Source organism: Notolepis coatsorum, assembly GCF_963971535.1.
Source record: "Notolepis coatsorum genome assembly, chromosome: 1".
Taxonomy (NCBI): domain Eukaryota; kingdom Metazoa; phylum Chordata; class Actinopteri; order Aulopiformes; family Paralepididae; genus Notolepis; species Notolepis coatsorum.
Genome location: NC_140165.1, coordinates 82572903 through 82595402, shown reverse-complemented (window position 1 = coordinate 82595402; position 22500 = coordinate 82572903). Strand labels below are relative to the sequence as shown.

General features: G+C 48.3%; 1 protein-coding gene across 1 annotated transcript in view; it reads left to right on the top strand.

The window, feature by feature from the left end:
- Window positions 1-22500, top strand: part of cnga1b (cyclic nucleotide gated channel subunit alpha 1b) — a gene marked incomplete at both ends in the record, with an annotated part of 53077 nt that overhangs the window by 23606 nt on the left and 6971 nt on the right. The window contains 2 exon segments of the mRNA XM_084328903.1: window positions 8893-9065; window positions 10097-10222. Of these exon segments, the coding sequence (XP_084185029.1) occupies window positions 8893-9065; window positions 10097-10222 (299 nt within the window).

The following is a 22500-nucleotide window of genomic DNA, read 5'->3' as shown; positions in this document are numbered from 1 at the left end:
CCATCCCAATTTCGTATCATCCAATTCAACCCTCCCCTGTCACGAACGCTGTTTCTTGCCTCCCACAAGCCGGCTGCAATGTGGAATAAGTCATACATAGCACAAGTCCCCTCCGGTACTTGAGGTAACAGCAGTCGCATCTTTTCACCTGCGCAGCTCGATCTCTCAGTGGCGAGGAGTAACGCGTGGGAGGTTCACGCTGCCCCCGACACTTCCTGATTCTACTGCGCAGGTGCACCAACCGACCTGTAGGAGTCGCTGTCCACAACGCCCGATCCCCACCCATCAGTTTCCCACCCCCTAATACGGCCAATGTGTATTAGTACGAACGACCAGCTAAACTGAAAGCAATGTGGAGCGCTGGGATCGAACAGGCGAGCCCAGCGTCTCCGCATTCGTGGCGAGCGCCTTGCCCACTACGCCACGTAGCCGCCACGCAGCCTTTATTGTTGAAGGAGATTTTAATCACTCCAACCTACAGTCTGTTCTCCCCAAATTCCACCGACATGTATCTTGCCCCACAAGAGGAGACAAAACACTAGACCATGTTTACTAAAAACATAATGGATGCATACAAAGCTGTTTCTCTCCCCCACCTGGGACAATCAAACCACATTTATTTGTCCCCTGTTCCTTCTACCCAAGTACACCCCACTCATCAAACCTGTGAACAGTGATGCCACAGATTACTTGTAAAAATAATCTGATTACTGATTACTCCTTTAAAAAGTAATCTAGTTACTTTACTGATTACTTGTAACTAGGTTACGAAATCGTCCCCCCCCCCCCCTGCTGCTGCACAACATAAGAATGACAACAGTTTTTTTTTTTTTAAATAATGCTTTATTGAAAGTGCATAATGTCATAAATCATGATTGGCTGCTCAGACAGGTCATCATGAGACGTCATCAGCCATCAGGCCATATAAGGTCACAGCTGTCCACTGCTCAGGCACTCTAGTGGTTCCCAAACTAAATAAAATAGAAAATGCATATAATATAATTTTAATTAAAAATAAACCGTTGTGTAATATAAAACATGGTATTATAGTTTGTTATTCTCTCAAATTAGGCTTATCTTTATGGGTAAATTATGAGATAGTAACTAAATAGTAACGCACAGCCAATTACTAACTGTAATCAGATTACTGGCTTGTCAAAAGTAACAAGTTAGATGACTATTTAGTATTTACTGAAAAAAGTAATCAGATTAGAGTAACTAGTTACTGGCATCACTGCCTGTGAAGCCCTCAGTTAGAGCAGTACAAATTATGGCCTGAGGGGGCAGACTCTGAGCTACAGCACCGGAGTATGTTTGCCACCCGGTCCACTCTGGACTCCCACACTGACACTGACTCCTCCGCTGTCGACCACATCAACTCCAAACTCGACAGTGTCACCACCACCCTTAACCAGATCACTACATTCCACAATCAGAAGCCGTGGATCAACAGAGAGGTCTGTATACTACTGTACTTCTAAAGCCACATGACACCGCTTTGACATCTGGTCCGCTTTGACAGGCTGCCCACTGTTCAGCCAGGGCTCGCCCGAATAGGGGCATCAAGTGGGCCGAGCACAGCCACAAGCTAAGGGTCCAAGAGCACTTCAACAACTCCGACACTCGGGGGAGGGGCATCCACGGCATCGCAGACTATAAAGTATAAACCCACCAACAACTCTCCCCCCACCCACTGACCCCTCCCTCCCTGATGAGATCAATCATTGTCACGCCTGCTTTGACGGGGACAACCAGACAGCACCCACCGAGGCTGCTCTCCTTGCTGACCTCCGACCCCTCACTCTCGCCCCCACTGCCGTGTGTACGGCACTGGGCAGGACTAACGCACGTAAGGCAGCTGGCCCTGATGGCCAGGGCCGGATTAACGACCGGGCCGTTTGGGCCGCGGCCCGTGGGCCTCTAGTGACGAGGGGCCTCTAAAAAACAAACCAATTTTTTTTTTTTATTATTCTTTTTTTTTCCCTTTTTTTATTATTATTATTTTGGAGATCGATGTCATACTGTGACACTGAAATGAAAAAATATTTCATCAACTAAAATATTTAGTCAACAAAAATATTTCATCAACTAAAATGTACAGTACGTCACACCCCGTGCCTCTCCCTGCCGTCTGCAAGTGGCTAATCTTGAGTTTCCGACCCCCCAGTAAGCTACCCATGGATAAATCCAAAAAAAGGAAAGTCTGAGGAAAATAGAGGGTTTAATTCAGCGTGGACTGACTAATTTGCTTTCACGACTAACGATGCAGGCTTACCTGTAGCCTATGCCTGATATGTGGTGTGAAATTTGCGAACAACGATTACTGTCATTTTGATTACTGTAGTTTGCCTGGTATGTAGCCTTAGTTCTGTATCGTTAGTGGCTTAGCTTGGCATCGCTACTGCACTATCTCGCGTACGTGCACGCGTACTGAATAAACCACAAATGTACCTCTAATACCAGTATTAGTCTGACCACACCCCTCATCAGCTTACCTTCATAAGCAGGTGTGTGGTCACCTGCTCTCCTCCTTCTCGCTTTCACCACAAGGAAGAGGTGCCTCGGTAGATCCCCACACTTGACACCATGATGGAAGAAATTGGATTAGGAACAGCTTGGGAAACAAGGATACGTTGACATCATATCTTTATTTTCTCTCTCACTATTTTCGAGAAAATACGGCGATATTGTCTTCGTACTGGAGTGTCTAGAAGATGATGATCATTCTAAAAACCCTCCACCGGTTTTCGTATTGGGAGCACGCCGCTGCATGCTTCTCAACTGCAGTTCCTTGCTGTGTTTGTTGGGGTGAAACCTGTCAGGCCACAGCTGAACTGTCGGACATGCCGCTGTTGTGAGGAGCGGTGCGTTCCAGGTTGGGTGAGTAGTGTTTGCTGGCGGGCTCCACTTGTCTGTTAGTGCTATGGGGGCTACTTGACAAAGTTTATGGAAACCGGCCCCAGGCTAGGGTCCTTTGTTTAGCCGCCTAGGCGACAGAAGGCCTTGGTCTGGCGACCATTATAGTTTTAACTAGTGGGCCGCGACCATTGACACTGGTGATCCCTGTGTGTTCTGGACGAGTGGATTCTCTCTGTCACCGTGTTAAGACCCCATCTTTCATATCCAAATGAGAGTATTCCTTCACGAGGGGATATGTGCATGTAATGTGCGATAGCGGCAGATTCATGTTCAAAGTCAGCTATACAGGCCAGTTGGTACTGTGCTGATTCCGCCGGACGTGGTAATGTCACCGTTGTGAAGCGGTGTTGACGTCTTGTTTTCTCTTTTCTCTTAAAAAGTGAGGAGGGGTTCAGAACGGCGGCCTGTCTGGGTGAGTGTTATGTCATTGTTTACATGTTCATAGCTTACGGTTAGCCGGTCAGTGGCCTGGCGCGGGGTAGCTTAGCGTCTCGCGCGCCGCCGGGAGCTCGCTTCTGATCGCGTGCGTCGTTAGATCGGCGTCTCGCGAGCGGTAGCAATAGCACCCGAACGGTTGGAGCAGCCGTTAGCTTGATGCTATTCTGTTGAACGTGCTTTGATTTTAACATGTTTTACACTCTTGACCACGACGTCATCCTTGACAGGGGATGTTCGTCGACCCTGCCTGAGCCTAGACGGGGATTGCGTCAACAAAGAGGACTGTAGCGACTGGTGGAGCGGCGACGCTGCCCGGATCGAACAACACAGGACGGCTGTGTTCTACGGTGTCTTGTGACTGCACTTCGCTGATCTGCGTTCCGGGTAGGTACGGGGTTGGCCAGACCTCATAACACGTCTTCTGGTTTTACTTGCTAAATGTATTGTGAATAACGGTGTTTTTTCCCAAAACGTGTGTTGTTGCAATACATTTGGGATACGTTGCGGGTTGTGTGTGAGCTGTTTTTGTCACTGGCAGTTAGCTTCTCCGTGCAGATCGTGATGTATTGATCTGGTTGTTGTGTGAGAAACATCATGGTGTTTATGTGTACCGTGTACTCACTACTAAGGCAACTAACCTATGAAGCTATGCTTGGTGACAAGTGAGTAAAAGAATGTTCTTTCTCAGACTGTAATGACAATGAACAGTGAGTTCACACATTAACAGGTTTTCCTGTTTTAACTGGCCGTATTGAGGGTAAAATAGGAGGATTGTGTTTTTCCCCCCCGGTTCCCTGGGGACTTTATCACCTCCTATCAGACATGTTGTGCATTAATTGTGTCTTTGTGTGGTAGGGATACGATGTAACTCTTAGCTTGATTGCTGAGGTTGTGCTAAATCTGCTGGAGAAACTTATTTCCTAAAGGGAAATTGGTTTGGTTGCTGTCGTGTGCTTAGCAAGGCCTGTGGTCGATACTAATCAAGAATGATGTATTCTCTCATTGTGAAAAAAACGGCGTTCCTCTGTTGAGTGTTTTTGCCATTTTTTGTAGGTGATGATGGGTTGTGTGTGTCATGTGACCTACAACTGGGTTGTACTGGCCACAGAAGCACATGTGTATGTTGGACCGGGGTTCTTAGAGCCTTCTCTATTCTGTGTTTTTCCTTAGTAAAAATCAGATAGCAGGTTAGCTCATGCGCTGTGTGGAGCTGTGAAACGCTTCATAGAGCTGACTATGACTGTGTCATATTCTCTTTTTGTCGTTACGTCGTATCATGGGTGTGGGGTCGTAAAGGGGTGAACTGGTAACCTTTCCTCTCCCCATTGTTCTGTCGGTCAGGGGTACACCCCCTGTCCTTCAAGGTTCCCGTCACGTGGCGGTTCGGCACGCTACGGGGGGGGGGGGGGGGGGGGGGAGGGAGTTCCTGGTCCCACGGCCTGGTATATTGGGCGTGTGCACCGCAGGAATTCCCCCGCCATAGAGTACGTCACCGTGCGCGTCTCTGTTGGTAGGACTTCCGTGTGCTGTTCAGGTCCATGTGATGGATCTGTTTTCAGGGGGGGTGGTCAGGGCTCCTCCTCACCAAGCGCCTATTCAGGCCTTCTGTGAGTTCGGACTCCTTCTTCCATGTGAGGAAGCCTCCATCAGAGTACAGAGCCTTCCTCCTCAGATTGTCAAAGTGAGTGGACCCTCTAGAAGGGTCCTTTTCTATTGTATGTATATTCGATTCAATTCGTTTATTGAGTGTGTATGGGTTCAGTGCCTCTTCCCCGGAGGCCCTAAAACCAGTTTTTTACATGGCTCGAGGTGCAATATATTCTTTTCAATCTGTACAGCTCGCGTGGGAAGTCTCTCTGGGGATCCCCGTCTCTTTCCTATGGGAGGGTGGTGGGATGTAAAAATGTGAACATTTTTTACCCCGGCTGTGTAGACTGGGATACATACTGTTGATGCTTCCTTCTTTCTATTCCAGAAGTGTTGGAGTTAGGGAGTGTCACACCCCTCTTGTCGTTCCCCTGGGCGCCTTGGGGATTCAATGACAGGTCTACATAGCCTGTTCATTGATGGGGGTGTGTCCCGACGCACGTATAGTGCTAGCTCGCTGTAAACAGGCGATTGACTGGCACGCCTTGGTTGCTTGTGGTTGAAACAGCGTTTTTATAAAGCAACTGAGATGGGGGTTTTTCCTCTTCCGGCGACCACATCCCATGACCTGGGTGGGTTGTCGACGGATTCTCGTTCATGTCTGGGGGATGATGACGGGATGGATCTGAACATATGTAGTGGGGTCTCACGCCCTTGGGGTGGGCCACCGGGCGCGGTTCGTCCGAACGTCTGGGTGGCGCCTTCTTTTCATGTTAAGATCAACACGCATATCTGCCCTTCTCCTGGAGTAGGCATGTCGGCGTGGTTAGGGCACGGGACTGGTTCTGGTCACGCTGGTCCAGATCAGTTGAACCCGTTGTCCGCCGGGGATGCAGATCTGCTGTTCTGGTACCCTGAGGGACTTGGGCTTTTTTCAGGGGGAAAAATGCCAGGTCGGTCCGGGTGTCACAGGGTTAAGCGCTATGGAGACCCTGGTTGGGTACGTTTTTTACTCAGCACTGTCGTAATGGCTTACCGCCATGCCAACCTGTACACGCTCGATCTCGTCGGATCTCGGCCGCTACACAGGTTGGTCCTGGTTAGTACTTGGTTGGGAGACCGCCGGGGAATACCAGGTACGGTGTGCTTAGGGGCTGGTTCTCCATTATTTTTCGCTCCTCTCTCACGCATGGCGAAGAGGGGCCTGTGGGGGTGGTTTTTTGACCTCCTCTGGTGACCCTGTGCTTCCCGTACCGCCAGGCCCGGTCCGAAGTGATGTTTGCGACCCGTAGGCCTGGGTTAACCCTTTTTGGAAACTGAAACACTTGTACTGCGGTATAGCCGGTGTATACCCGCAGGTGTGTTTTGGAGTTTTTTCTTGAGGGGTTATAGGAACAACCACCGCATTGGGTCACACCGAGGTGGTTGATTCCCTGGTGTGTTGGAGCAGTGTCAACTCCCGGGTTCACCGTTTGAGGGTGCCCCTGCACGTTCATGACGTCTGCCAATCGTGTCAGCCTTCTCTGCCTCGACCCCTCTGGGTGGGGGTTGTTAAATGGAGGCTTGGTCATGCAACACCGCCAGCTTACGCTCCTTCCGCCGGGGCGGCTGTGTTCAGCTGTCCCCTCTGGCGCCTGTCTCGTCCGCAGTCTCCAGGCTAGGGTTAACAGCCTGTTGCCTGGTTTTTCCCCGGTGCGCTGCCTGCTTCCGTTGGTTAACCTTTTTTGTGTGCTTACGGCCATGCTGACTGCCTATTCTGCAGGGTCAGTGTGCCAGGCGGTGTACTATTGGGGGGACGGGGCCCGCTCGGCTTACGGCCATACCGACCTGAACACGCCCGATCTCGTCCGATCTCGGAAGCTGGGCAGGTTCTGGCCTGGTTGGTTCCGCCTGGGAATGCCAGGTGCGGTAACTGAGGGGCCTTTGTCCGAATACGCTGGCGATGTGGGGGGCGGGGCACTACGTGCCCACCTGGTGGGGTCTTGATGCTGGCATCATGGACTTCTCCGGGCCCCCATTCTAGGGAGTCCAGTCCTTTTGGTGGGTCTGGGTCTTCCTTCGTGCTCCGCTGCTACGGCCTTGCCACGGGGTTGGGTTTGCCCTTGACCCCGTGATTCTGGGGGCAGTAACGAGGTTGTTCCTCCGTTCGTTCCCGGGTGGCATGCGGGTTGTGCGTGTGTGTGGTCGTGGGGTCAAGCCACGGTCTGCTCACCCTGTGCGTTGAGTTGCTTGAGTGCCTCTTCGCACGGTCGGGTCCGTCGCCCTCCCGTGACGTCCCTAATAGGGGGGCTACCCTCCATTAGGGGGGGTCGGGGGGGCTCGGCCCTCCCTGTTCTGATGGTTTTGGTGGGCTGTCAGCGGGGTGTATTTGTCAGCCAAGTGGCTCCGCTTGGCCTCCCTTGTGCAGTAGCGATGCCAAGCTAAGCCACTAACGATACAGAACGTTAGGTTATGACTATAACCAAGTTCTGTTAGTTAGGGGCGATGCTTGGCATCGGACGGCCGCTGCAGCCCTTGTCCTCACCTTGTGGTGAAAGCTTGGGAAGGAGGAGAGCAGGTGACCACACACCTGCTTATGAAGGTAAGCTGATGAGGGGTGTGGTCAGACTAATACTGGTATTAGAGGTACATTTGTGGTTTATTCAGTACGCGTGCACGTACGCGAGATAGTGCAGTAGCGATGCCAAGCATCGCCCCTAACTAACAGAACTTGGTTATAGTCATAACCTAACGTTAGTGGCTGCCCCACCAATGTTTTACATATAAAAACGCCACTGTGCGTTCATGCACGTGTATGTGTGTGTGGGGGCCTCCACAAGAGTCTGGCCCAGAGGCCTCTGAATTCTTAATATGGCCTTGCTGATGGCATCCCCGGCCGTGTGGTGGTGAAAGGGTTAACCCTTTGTCCTGTGGCAGTGCAAGGGTTAACCTTCTGTAGTGTCGCCGTGAAAGGGTTAACCCTTTGGTAGTGTGGTGGTGAAAGGGTTAAAACCACCTCCATCGTGCCAGTGCCGAAACACTCTTCTGCCACGAGCCTCAAGAGCCCCCCATTGCGCCATTATCACAAAGTGCCTTGCTCACCTCAAATCTGTCCTTTCACCCTCACTGGATAGACACCAATTCACCAATTCACTAATTCACTCAGCACATATATATATATACATCTGTCTGTACATACGGTACCTGCATTATAATCCTTTTTATTATCTGCAGATAGTGATACTATATCTATCTCATGGAGATAACTGGGTCCGGTTCCCTCAGGGTAAAGACCTGTGCTCTCCTCTCCTCCGATTCTCTCTCCTCTCATATCCTCTCCCCTATCTCTCTCCTCTCTCCCTATCTCTCTCCCCTCTCTCTACCTCCTCCTCTCTCCCTGTCTCCCTCCTCTCCCTCTCCCCCCTCATCTCTCCCTGCCTCTCTCCTCTCCATCTACCCCATTTTCTCTCCCTGTCTCTCTTCTCTCTTTTTACCCCCCTCCTCCTCTCTCTCTCTCCCTCTGTCTCTGCCTTCCTCTCTCTACCCTCCCTCTCTCTCTCCCTCTCCCTCTCTCTACCCCCCCACCTCTCTCTCTCTCTCTCTCTCTCTCTCTCTCTCTCTCTCTCTCTCTCTCTCTCTCTCTCTCTCTCTCTCTCTCTCTCTCTCTCTCTCTCTCTATATATATATATATAATACAAAGCATTGCAAAAATACCTGGCTGGTTATGGCAAGAATTAAACTAACTCTCTGTCTCTGTCTGCCTCTCTCCCTCTCCATCTCTCTTTCTCTCTCTCTCTCTCTCTCTCTCTCTCTCCATCTCTCTCTCTCTCTTCTCTCTCTCTCTCTCTCTCTCTCTCTCTCTCTCTCTCTCTCTCTCTCTCTCTCTCTCTCTCTCTCTCTCTCTCTCTCTCTCTCTCTCTCTCCCCCTCTGTCTCTGCCTGTCTCTCTCTACCCCCCCCCCCTCTCTAGGTTTCGGTGCAGACAGGTTTGTGTATCCAGATGTCAGGAAGCCAGAGTTTGCTCGCCTGGTGAGGAAGTACGCCTACAGCATGTACTGGTCCACTCTGACTCTCACCACCATCGGAGAGACTCCGCCCCCTGTGGAGAACTCTGAGTACTTCTTCGTCGTCACTGACTTCCTGGTGGGTGTGGCTTACACAGTGATTCACTGATTGGTTGGTTGGTTGCTGGGTTGATTGATTGGTTGGTTGATTGTTTGGTTGATTGATTGGTTGGTTGATTGTTTGGTTGATTGATTGGTTGGTTGATTGTTTGGTTGATTGGTTAGTTGGTTCGGTGGTTCAGTGGGTGGTTGGTTGGTTGGTAGGCTGGTTGATTTGTTGGTTGGTTGGTTGATTGGTTGGTTGGTTGGTTGGTTGGTTGGTTGGTTGGTTGGTTGGTTGGTTGGTTGGTTGGTTGGTTGGTTGCTTGGTTGGTTGGTTGGTGGGTTTGGTGGTTCGGTGGTTGGTTGCTTGTTTGATTGATTGGTTGATTGATTGGTTGATTGGTTGATTGGTTGATTGGTTGATTGGTTGGTTGGTTGATTGGTTGGTTGGTGGGTTTGGTGGTTCGGTGGTTGGTTGCTTGTTTGATTGATTGGTTGGTTGGTTGGTTGGTTGGTTGGTTGGTTAATTGGTTCGGTGGTTCGGTGGTTGGTTGGTTTGTGGGTGGTTGGTAGATTGGTTGGTTTGGGTGGGTGGGTTGATGGGTGGGTTGATTTATTGAAGGGTATTTACTAGGGATGCTCGATATTGGCTTTTTTACCGATACCGATATTCCGATATTGTCCAACTCTTAATTTCCGATACCGATATCAACCGATATCAACCGATACCGATATATGCAGGGTTTCCCACCCCAAAAAACGGAATAATTTCAGGTAAATAATAATTTCACTGGATATATATATAACAAATATTGTTATTGTTTTTTTCTTTTTTTAAACCGATACCGATATTTTCCGATATCACATTTTACTGCCGATATCGGCCGATAATATCGGTCGGCCGATAATATCGGACATCCCTAGTATTTACTATTTATCATAGTTTATACAGTGTATAATTGTCCCTTGTTGTATATTACTAGGCTACTTGTCATTAGGGCATTAATGAATGTTGACTTGTTCATCAAAGGGTTAACATCTCATTCTATTCTGTTCTATTGTGTCCAGGTGGGTGTCTTGATCTTCGCTACCATCGTTGGTAACGTGGGTTCCATGATCACCAACATGAATGCTTCACGAGCCAACTTCCAAGCGCGCATCGACGCCATCAAGCAGTACATGACCTTCCGAAAGGTTAGTTAGTTAGTCAGTTCGTCTGGGGAGGGTGTAGACTACCCTACTGTCCGTCTGGGGAGGGTGTAGACTACCCTACTGTCCGTCTGGGGAGGGTGTAGACTACTCTACTGTCCGTCTGGGGAGGGTGTAGACTACCCTACTGTCCGTCTGGGGAGGGTGTAGACTACCCTACTGTCCGTCTGGGGAGGGTGTAGACTATCCAACTGTCCGTCTGGGGAGGGTGTAGACTACCCTACTGTCAGTCTGGGGAGGGTGTAGACTACCCTACTGTCAGTCTGGGGAGGGTGTAGACTATCCAACTGTCCGTCTGGGGAGGGTGTAGACTACCCTACTGTCAGTCTGGGGAGGGTGTAGACTACCCTACTGTCAGTCTGGGGAGGGTGTAGACTATCCAACTGTCGGGCTGGGGAGGGTGTAGACTACCCTACTGTCAGTCTGGGGAGGGTGTAGACTATCCAACTGTCAGTCTGGGGAGGGTGTAGACTATCCAACTGTCGGGCTGGGGAGGGTGTAGACTACCCTACTGTCGGTCTGGGGAGGGTGTAGACTACCCTACTGTCGGTCTGGGGAGGGTGTAGACTACCCTACTGTCTGTCTGGGGAGGGTGTAGACTACCACATGTCTCCTCTGTCGGTCTGTGGAGATTTTGATTTGATTTGATTTTTTTTGGGGAGGGTGTAGATACCCTACTGTCCGTCTGGGGAGGGTGTAGACTACCCTACTGTCTGTCTGGGGAGGGTGTAGACTACCCTACTGTCTGTCTGGGGAGGGTGTAGACTATCCTACTGTCAGTCTGGGGAGGGTGTAGACTACCCTACTGTCGGTCTGGGGAGGGTGTAGACTACCCTACTGTCGGTCTGGGGAGGGTGTAGACTACCCTACTGTCTGTCTGGGGAGGGTGTAGACTACCCTACTGTCGGTCTGGGGAGGGTGTAGACTACCCTACTGTCGGTCTGGGGAGGGTGTAGACTACCCTACTGTCAGTCTGGGGAGGGTGTAGACTACCCTACTGTCTGTCTGGGGAGGGTGTAGACTACCCTACTGTCAGTCTGGGGAGGGTGTAGACTACCCTACTGTCTGTCTGGGGAGGGTGTAGACTACCCTACTGTCTGTCTGAGGAGGGTGTAGACTACCCTACTGTCTGTCTGGGGAGGGTGTAGACTACCCTACTGTCAGTCTGGGGAGGGTGTACACTACCTTACTGTCTGTCTGGGGAGGGTGTAGACTACCCTACTGTCTGTCTGGGGAGGGTGTAGACTACCCTACTGTCTGTCTGGGGAGGGTGTAGACTACCACATGCCTCCTCAGATACATGTGGAGTCATTAGCTGCTTCTTTTCACCTGAGAGCGAGGAGTTTTATTGGGAGAGCGTAACGTGCAGAGACGCTATCTCCCCCAGATCCCCTCCCTGCTGACCGACTAGTAGCGGTCACTACTGGAACAACCAGGACTCACACCCCACCGGCTTCCCACCCGCCAACACTCCAGATTGTGTTCGTAGAGACGACTGACCAAGCCCGGGATTTGCACCCCGGGTCTCCGCGTGCAAGAGGGCAAGTGCATAGACCTGCACATGACCCGGCTGCCCTGTCAGTCAGTCAGTCTTGATATAGAAAATGCAACAGTGCTGAAATGTGCAGCTGCTGTGACCATTGACAAGACAGTCTCTGTCTCGCTGTCTGTCTTACTGTGTGTGTGTGTCTCTCTCTCTCTCTCTCTCTCTCTCTCTCTCTCTCTCTCTCTCTCTCTCTTCTCTCTCTCTCTCTCTCTCTCTGTTACCGTTAATGTATCTTCTCAATGATTCTATGTTATAGCTATATGATCGTTCTCTAATGTATAGTGGAATAGCTTACTCTGCTCGTTGTATTTCCCGTTAAAGTAACAGTTCATTCAAATGTGGTCCTTTGGAAATCACGTGGAGGCGGAGACAGCGCTGCGGGTGAAAACGGTTCTGACCGTTGTTTTATTGGAATATCCAACAGCTTAAATTATCTGGTTCACAGCATCAATTATTTTCTATCTCTAATCAGCTTTTCCCGGAGGGCTTCTTAGTGGCGTCTCTTATTCTCGAACTGGTGGGGTGGATTCTCCGTCTCTGCTTCTCCGTTCTCTCTGCGTGTCTCTCTGCGTCTCGGTGTCTCCGTGTCTCTGTCTCACCTCCATCATTCAACCTGTAGGTTTTATAGAGAAGAGAGAACCCCCCCCCCGCCCTTGCGCCATCCAGTGCCGTCACCCCAGAGAGCCTGCTTTCCTATTGGCTAGAAGGTCTCCCCTCTCAGTGATTTGGGTCTTGCGAAACAGCGTTACAAGGTGACCTTACAGAGGGGATATGAACTAGTTTCCTTTTAGAATGATTTACCCAAGTGTCCCTGAATGCGACCCTCATACAGATGGAAATATAGTACCCACTCAACCTAACAGTGGGTATCACAGAATGGCCTGTTTGGTCTGCTTAGCTAAAGTAAACAGAACTCGGATGTTGGCCTTCAGGCCGTCACTTCTTGACTTTAGTTAGTTATTGGGCGCACCATCCCTGTTCGTTGTGGAGGAAGATGTGTCATCTGTTTGCCATTTGATCTGTTTTTATCTTTATGGCACTCTGGGCCTTTCCTATAACTGCTAAGTGAAGGCTGAAGGGTTGCACTGTTAGCTTTTTGACTGAGTTCTCCTGTGGCTTTTTCCATCAACCGCTAGATGATTTTAATCCTTCCTGTAATGCTTATATGGGTCATTTTGATCCATTTCGACTGAGGCCAGTTAACAGCCTTCTTGTTGACTCAAATGTATGGTTAACCTAACAGGTGATTTGGCATGGCTGTGAGTCTCTATTTTCTAAGAGAAAATAACCTAGTTCTTTGCTATTTCATATATGTGCATAATTCTCTATTGTTTAATTTACCGGTTTTATTTAGATAAATATACGACAATCCACCCTTAGTGGGTTTCATAACCCACTATATAGCACCAATATGTTCTAAATTAAACATGTTAAACCATAATTATCATTTTTGTTAATATTTTCAAAAAATTCAAAAAATCCAAAATTTACACAAATCGAACTACCAAACCCATTTCCGTCTGTACAGTTACAAAATCATCATTCACTCTTTCCGTTGGCTTCTTCCCCAGTCACACACAATATCAGTTATTACTATGACTTTAGACTAAGAAAGCTGTTCCTGTTTTTACAAGGAAACACTCTTTCACTAACAGCTTTTTTGTTTAGACTATTTTATCCATGTTTACTTAGCTTCAATGTGTCTGTTTTGTGTAATTGACTCTGCAAGAAAAGATTAATACATCCTACCCAAAAGATTAACACTCTAAACATCGAGGGAGATTCAAACAAGCAAACATAAATCATCTCTTCTCCTTGAAAAGACCACTGAGGCCTCAATTATTCTTCGCTTTCATCCCTGTCAGTTATCCCTGTTTAAACCTCCTGAGGTCTTTACGGCTACCTCGTTTTTACTGTTTTCTTCTTGTTGTATTTTGTGCTAACCACAGCCTCTTCTTTGTTGTATGCAGTTTTTGGTACTGCTCCGATTTTCCACAGAAGGAAACGATTTTCCCTCTGTCCTTTTTTTCATTTTGGATTGTTATTTACAAACACACAATGGATTGGAAGGTCTCATTTTCGCACAGATACATTTTTACTGTTCTGTATTTGACAACACTCTTTTTCCAAATTCGTTATCTATATATTCCACAGCTTCAATTGTTAATATTCAATCAAATCACCTTTGTCTCATTCATTTTTGTGCTGTACTATCTTACTAGATCAAATATCTCAAGTTCAACACAATCACCACTCCACCCTTGAAAGTGGAATAACCATTTATTACACTATCAATACCTTGTTTCCAGACAGCCTCCTCGGTCCGGACAGCCAGCTCTAGACGAGGCCAACCACCAACAGAACCTATGTGCATGGTAACAAACCACAGTCCCTTTAAACACACATCCCACACACTCTGCCAGCCCTCAACAAGCCGGTGCAGAGTCCCCCATAAGCCAATTATCAATTTCACACGTCTGCACCCTATTTGCAAACTATTTGGCCAATGGTGACCAAAATCCACAGAGCTTACCTATAAACAGAGAAACACGTTCGCCCAACACTTACCAAACCCAAAAAAGTGACACAACTCCCCAGAATCTACTCCTGGACTCTCAATGAGCGGAAAACTAAATCATGAACCAGCTCCCGTCCACCCTTAGTTTCCAGCCCATTATATTAGACATTCCTACCAGTCCCGCTGTGTCACCACCACCTGCTATCCCTGACCGGCGAGAGATCCCTCCCAGCCAGTCAGTTCCTAAAAAAAATAGAGTGTCAAACAAAAACAAAGAAAATTGCAAACAAACATAAACAAAAATTCGTGAGTGCCTTCATGCAACACACCCATCAACAGAATTAAACTATCAGCTAGAGGCATAAATACCCCCGCATAATCACTAAGAAATAAAAATTTAAAAAGAAATTAAGTAAAGAAATAATTTTTTTTTTTTTTTTTTTTTTTTTTTTTAAGTCTCCTTGACCACCCTTGGATCAAGTATGTATAATCACTACTAAAATAGTCCTTTGTTATTAACTCTGTTTAATATTATGTCTAATATCAACTGTTTAACCCTTCTCTGACACCGTCTGGTTCAGAGTTCACATGACCACAAGAGCCATTGCGGTGACAATTTTTCTCTCTCTCTCTCCAATCTGTGCAGCCGGGCCAGGCTGCACAGGTGGGAGATACCAAAAATCGTCCACCATACCATTCTCCCTTACGTTTTCCTCACTGCCACAGCAAGAGTTGATCAGACACACTGTAGCAAAAAGGAAAACCCATGATTGGTCTATTAATTAACTGTTAGTACGATTGGCTCATGCATCTGTCAGTCATTTCATCTCTCCCTGTTAGTTGCACATCCATCTTAGTCGCTTCCACTCATAACCTAATGTACCAACGCTTCTATATATTTTTTATTCTATTTTTATTCCAATCAGTCCTTTTTCCCATTTTAACTTATTAATAACTCTATTTTCCCGAGCACTATTAGCTTCGCTTGTGCATTCCTGCCTCGTTCTTATTCAACCTATGGCCTTTGCAGACACACCCTCTTTACACCCCTTCTGAAAATGTCCCAACATTCCACAAGTCCAGCAACTCTGTTTTCTGATGGACTCTTGCTGTCTATTGGACTCTTGCTGAGCCCGCCACCCTTTGCCACATGATCGAGCGAGATGGCAGATTTCTCCACATTACCAGCACTCAGTTGATGCCGGCCATCCAAGCGGTCCCCCTCTTTGTCGTCCATTCCCTCCTTGGGGCTGCCAGTTCTGTTGTCTGGATGAGAGAGGGACATACCTGTTCTTCCCAGCCGCCGCACCTTGGGCCTTTTGTTGTTGGGAGGGGCCTGGAAACTCACCCCCCCTGCGGCTGTCATCATTCCCTCGCTGCTCCGCTCCCTGTTCAGGTAACAGGGCAGGTGACTTCTCTTGTTCACTGAGTCCTTGTTCTGCAGTACGAAACATGATTTCCAAAATTACATCACTCCTGATCACAGTCTGTTTCGCCAGCTCTTGTTCTAGCACCTCCCTCTCGCGTGTGACTTGGTCAACCGCCAGCTGCTTCTCCACCAGTTTTCTACGGACTGTCTCATGTCTTTCGGACGCTTCCGTGAATGCTCTTTGTCTTTCTGGAGAGAGGCACGTCATCCTCTCTACCTCCACCCTGGCCCCCGCTGGCTGGCTCCTCGTCACCGGCCCACGCCTCTCATCCCGGCTTTGGTCTCGAGGGACGACTGGACATGGGAAACAGGTGGGCTGTAGAAACTGTTCATGTATAGTTCCATACCTGCTGTTGGTCTCTGTACCAGCCGTACGGCCAGAGTAGACTTCGTGGGACTGCTGTAACAACGCCGCTCTTCTCAGTCTCTTTCTCTGTCCCTTGGTTAAACTGCAGTCGCCTGCAATGGACACCCCAGTGTGGCTCGGTTCTGGTTGGAGTAAAACCGTTGTCTCTGGTTCTCTCTCCTGTAAGACCTCCTGTATTGGAATCAAAGTCATTATTTCCAGTCCCTCTGTCGTACTGGTCACCTGAGGAAATTCCATCACATCCCACTCAATCAGATTAACTTCAGATATCAATCTTTCTACGGGAGTGTCTGCAAAGGTTGTCAGCCTATTGCTATTGTCGGCATTACTTCTTTTCATCGCTTTTCGTGCTCTCCTTTTCTGTTTTTTATTTTTGTTTCTCAATCTATAACAGCCTCCTTTTTTATACTTAAATACAAGGTCTTGTAAAGGCCTGAATCTCTTTGGCCATGGCTTCTTCACTTCTATTGTGATATTTCCAGTCATTGACATAGACAGATTGTCTACTTTTGCTATCGTTATTGCTTCTAAACCTTCAGTTGTCTCTATCAATGTTCCACTAAGGTGAACTTCCTGTGTACCCGACATTCTCACCACTTCCAAACACACCTGCAATCACCGTTTGGAAGAACAAGTTTCTCTGTGTCCAAACCTATTTTTCGCTACTTGAGTTAAAATTCACCCACACTATCAGATTTATACCGGTGCAGACAGGGATTGACAATTTTCTTATCGTTCATACTATACCAAGGCTCATATAGCCATTTCCCCAATTGGTATTGAAATCGCCAGAGCCCTAGTCCTCGCCGAGCCTGTGCAAAAAGAAAGCAAAAACATAACACTTAATACAGTGGCATTTCCCTTGTCATTTCCTCAATATTTATGCATTGGAAATGTCGGGCATTCCTATACTAATTCTTCTAGAGAGATTCGGTGTGATCTACTTGAATATAACGATACGGCTTTACTTGTTTTTGTCCGTTTGTCCAACCGGAAACTGGAGGTTCCAATCCTTTGTGTGTTCCCTTCACCTTTGGTTCTCTGGGGAACATAATCATTAAGTTCCACACAACCTATCAATTCTAACAAATGGTAAACTTGGTTAGCCATCTGTTCCAATTTCTTTTTGCCTTGTTGAAATTGTCATAATTTATACTTTAAATGACTGCTCCGCGTATTAACTATGTATAAATGTAATATTAACTTCCCTACTTGCTTTCTACTATGAAAATCAAAAACTATACTTCTTCCTACATTTCTCACCACATTTACATCTCACGCCTTCATCACATTCTTCATACAACATCATTCTACATTATTTTTCCACACATACCCCCTCACACCACCAAAAAAAAACCTTTTGGTGGCGTCACTGCTCCCAACCACTATCACGGGAAAAAAATTTATCTTTAGCAACTTAGGTCACTAAACCCCTGACCGTTACATAGCCCAGTTGTCCACGTTATTAAATTCATGAACCCCAGTACTATACCTACCGCAACATTTCCCATGATCCCTGAATCCACAGGGACCCGTCATTTCACAGCCCAAAGCATCTTCCCTCAGTTTCGAACCTGAATGAAAACACCCCAAGCCCCCTTCCAAGGAATATCACAACTCGTCCAACCACCACCTGTACCGGCACCTATTTCACATACATAACAGCTACGTAGTTTAAAACAACCACCCAACCAATAACACACAACAAGACGCAAAGCCAACCCTGCCTCCAAGGACCCCAACCGAAGGGGGAAACTAGGGGACTGGCACCTTCCCTAAAATGAAAAACAAAAAACACGCCACAACCATCTCTAACCAATCAATCAACAGAGTCCATCTGGGAGAGAGGGATAGACAGAGGGAAGGGGAGATACCGGGAGGGAGGGAGGGAGGGAGAGCGGGAGGAAGACAGGGAGGGAGAGAGGGAGGACAGATGAAGGGAGGGGGGGCACAGACAGATGAAGGGAGGGGGGGAGCTATGACAAGAGGGGGGGCACAGAGAGGGAAGGAGGGGGGGATGCTATGAAGGGAGATTTATTTATTTTCTTTCTATTTCCAGAATCAACCAGCAGACTTCACCGTACAGCCTGGTCCAGTTAACCCACAGCTTAATACAACTAATGGTCTTTGCATGGAGTTCCTAAAAGCCACCACTATACCCCAAGGGACGGAGGAAGGGAGAAGGGAATGGGGGAGGGAGGGATGCAGGGAGAGAGGGAGGGAGGGAGGGAGAGGGGGAGAGAAGGAGGGAGGGAGGGAGAGGGGGAGAGAGGGAAAGAAAAAGAGAGACGGCGAGACGAAGGGAGGAGGGGGGGACGGGGGAGGGAGAAGGCAGGCCGAAACCCCACCTGTCCAAAAAGGCCTTCGACTGTCAGCCCCCTATTTTAACTTTATCGCCCTCGTTTTTTAAATCCTTTGTTTATTCTATGTTTCTAATTAACCAAGTTCTATTTCTCCCCTATAACTGTTTTAAACCTGTAGCGTAGCACTCTGGGATCCCATCGAACAAAAAGCGCATCACAAATCCAATCCATTATTATCACTATCACATGTGTGGCTGCCGTCCTGGCGGACATCTGTGCTCTACTGAGTGCACCCTTCTAGTCCAGCGAGAGCGCTGACGCTCCGTATTTGAGCAGGGTTGTCTGCCAACACAAGTTGGAACCCTGGAGGAAGCGATATAAGGAAACAAATCGCCAATAACTGTGAAGTTATCTTCGAACCCGTATCAGGAAATAAGCCTCCACACATCTGGTTAAATTAAATGCGAAACAAGACCTCCTGTGCGTCTCATGTTACAAACTTGTCCTCGTGAGCAGAGCGCATCACAACTACATCTAAAGGTGCATTGTTTGCAAACATTAGAACAGACACGTGACTCATACGCACACAGGAACGGGAGAGAGGGAGGGAGGGAGAGAGGGAGGGAGAGAGGGTGGCAGGGAGGGAGGGAGGGAGAGAGAGGAGAGGGAGGGAGGGAGGGAGGGAGGGAGGGAGGGAGGGAGGGAGGGAGGGAGGGAGGGAGGGAGGGAGGGAGGGAGGGAGGGAGGGAGGGAGTGGGAGGGAGGGAGGGAGGGAGGGAGGGAGGGAGGGAGTGAGGGAGGGAGGGAAAGAGGGAGGGAAAAGAGTACTATATCTGCATGGGGGGGCACACACTATAGAAACTATGAAGGGAGAAAGGAAGCATTCCAGGGAAGGAGCTGTACCATAGGGAGCTCACACCATATAATAAATGGAAGGATGGAATGGACCCACTATGATAGTGCAGGATGGATGGAAGGGGGGAGGGGAAGGGGGCACACACTATGATAATGCAGGATGGCACCCATTATAATAGTGCAGGATGGCACCCATTATAATAGTGCAGGAGGGGGCACACCCTATAGGGAAGGCTACAGTGGGGAGGGGGGGGGCCTGATGAAACTTCTAGTATCCTCTCATATACTGTACCATTTTAGCCATAAAAGGGGAAAAAAGGAGGGAGGGAGTGGAAAATGGAGGGAGGGATGGAGGAAGAAAAGGAGGTGAGGGAGGGAGAGAGAGAGAGGAGAGGAGAGGAGAAGGAGGGAGGGAGAGAGAGAGAGAGGGAGGGAGGGAGGGAGGGAGGGAGGGAGGGAGGGAGGGAGGGAGGGAGGGAGAGAGAGAGAGAGAGGGAGAGAGAGAGGGAGAGAGAGAGAGGGAGGGAGGGAGGGAGGGAGGGATGAAGGAAGGGAGGGGGGCAACCTAGGGAGAGAGGGCGAAGCAACAGCAGAGGTGTATCCATTTCAAAGACAACACCGCCCCCTGCTGTCTCTATCCGACAAGTGCGTCATCACGCAGCCACTTTTCCCATGACGTCAGCCGACGTGCTCACACAACATGAACCCCAATTCCCAGAATTCCCTGTACCGAATCGTAGTCCGCCCTTAAGGATGGCTTCCCGCGAGACGTCGCCACAGGCTTACGTCACGTTCACACACACAAGGTCCCGCTGCCAGCCAAAATAGCATCACGCGATATTCCCCGAGACTCCCAGCATGCAACATTGTTAGCACAGGTAGCTTTAGCATGTTAGCATAGTTAGCTTAGCATTTTTAGCATAGTTAGTTGTCCACTGCTAACACCATTAGCTTAATACTGTTAGCCCCATTAGCTTAGCTCAATGTTGCTATCGCTCGATTAGCCTAGCACGGCTAGTTAGCTTAGCCTAGCCCCTTACAATAGCGTTTCCTATACGGCCCACTATCCTGTTGATTTGAGCGGCACAACACATCGCGACGTTTTGCACAACCCAGTCATACTTTATAACATAATTTTAACTTTATTAAGCATTCGTTTATAAACCTTACAGTATCATTTTCTCGTTTACACGCCCGTCCGGCCCCGGCCGGCTCCGTATTTTAAATCTAACGCACCCCCTCTAGGCCCCCACCAAGCAGATGCTCCTAGTGACGTCATCAGTGGTGGCCGCGATCTGCCATTCATTCCTCGAAGCAGAAGAAGAACCCTGCTTTCTTTGATCTTTACCACATTAAACCACAACCTCATTACCACTGATTTAAAAAAAATTCAAATAACGTGACACATCCTTTTGGTTCCATCTCACTCGCCATTCACTCAATTCATTCGATATCGCAACGCAGCGTCCATACGGTATGTACGACGTTCTCGCGGACAGTGCTATGGTGTCCCCGCGGCCGTACCCGTCCCTAGAGTTATCATAATGATACAAAAAATACCGGCATCCACTCCATAACCTCTAGCAGACTCATTCACACACATCCTCTCTCATCCACACAGTTACACTCATACTTCCATTCAGCAACATAATCATTCTTAGCACTGGTTAACTTTGTACATCATGCAGCATCATTTGGTAGCCTTTCAGCCACTATGGATGAAGCTATAAGTTCCGTCATCTCAACACATCAGTCGTACTAAACATTATTAGCCCCAAGCATTCCCTGTTAGCTTGCAACGTAGCTTAGCATGTATTAGCCCTGCTTTGTATAGCAGTAGCTTCCCGGGTATAAAACGGCTTTATTCCGTATTGGTTGTAATATAGTAATCCGCGACGTTTAGCGTTATGATGACGTACGTTTGATTATAGCCATGATACCATGCATGTGTCATCCTATTTCATCTAAACAACATATATACATTGTTACATACCAAAGTCCTTATATAATGCCTCATCGCTTCTAAGTGCAGTTTTTTAGTTCGAACATAAGCGCAGATCTTTATAAACCCCCAGTGCACAAGTGCTAAATTTTCCGAGGTTTAAGAGGACTACTTTACGCGCTCCAGACCTCTTGTTCCGTAAGAATTAAACGGATTCGTACGACGTTGATTTGTCTCCCCTTCATTTCATTAGTGCCGATACGGCTGTGCGCTCAATCGTTTAACCCGATCGCGCCAATCCCCTTCATTTCATTAGTGCCGATACGGCTGTGCGCTCAATCGTTTAACCCGATCGCGCCAATCCCCTTAATTTCATTAGTGCCGATACGGCTGTGCGCTCAATCGTTTAACCCGATCGCGCCAATCCCCTTAATTTCATTAGTGCCGATACGGCTGTGCGCTCAATCGTTTAACCCGATCGCGCCAATCCCCTTAATTTCATTAGTGCCGATACGGCTGTGCGCTCAATCGTTTAACCCGATCGCGCCAATCCCCTTAATTTCATTAGTGCCGATACGGCTGTGCGCTCAATCGTTTAACCCGATCGCGCCAATCCCCTTAATTTCATTAGTGCCGATACGGCTGTGCGCTCAATCGTTTAACTCGATCGCGCCAATGCAACCATTCCCTACCCCTGTTCGAAATCTGCCCAAACAAACCCCGACAATACAGACACATCTCCAACTCACCGTTTGACCTCTGCTGGTTGTTGTTGCTCGAGGATGGTGTAGTCAGGCGTCGTTGCTCTGCTCTGAGAGTTTTTGAAGTTCTGTTGTGTCCTTGTCCTGGGTTTCGTTCGGATGTACAGACCGGCAGTCACGGTGCCAGATTAATGTATCTTCTCAATGATTCTATGTTATAGCTATATGATCGTTCTCTAATGTATAGTGGAATAGCTTACTCTGCTCGTTGTATTTCCCGTTAAAGTAACAGTTCATTCAAATGTGGTCCTTTGGAAATCACGTGGAGGCGGAGACAGCGCTGCGGGTGAAAACGGTTCTGACCGTTGTTTTATTGGAATATCCAACAGCTTAAATTATCTGGTTCACAGCATCAATTATTTTCTATCTCTAATCAGCTTTTCCCGGAGGGCTTCTTAGTGGCGTCTCTTATTCTCGAACTGGTGGGGTGGATTCTCCGTCTCTGCTTCTCCGTTCTCTCTGCGTGTCTCTCTGCGTCTCGGTGTCTCCGTGTCTCTGTCTCACCTCCATCATTCAACCTGTAGGTTTTATAGAGAAGAGAG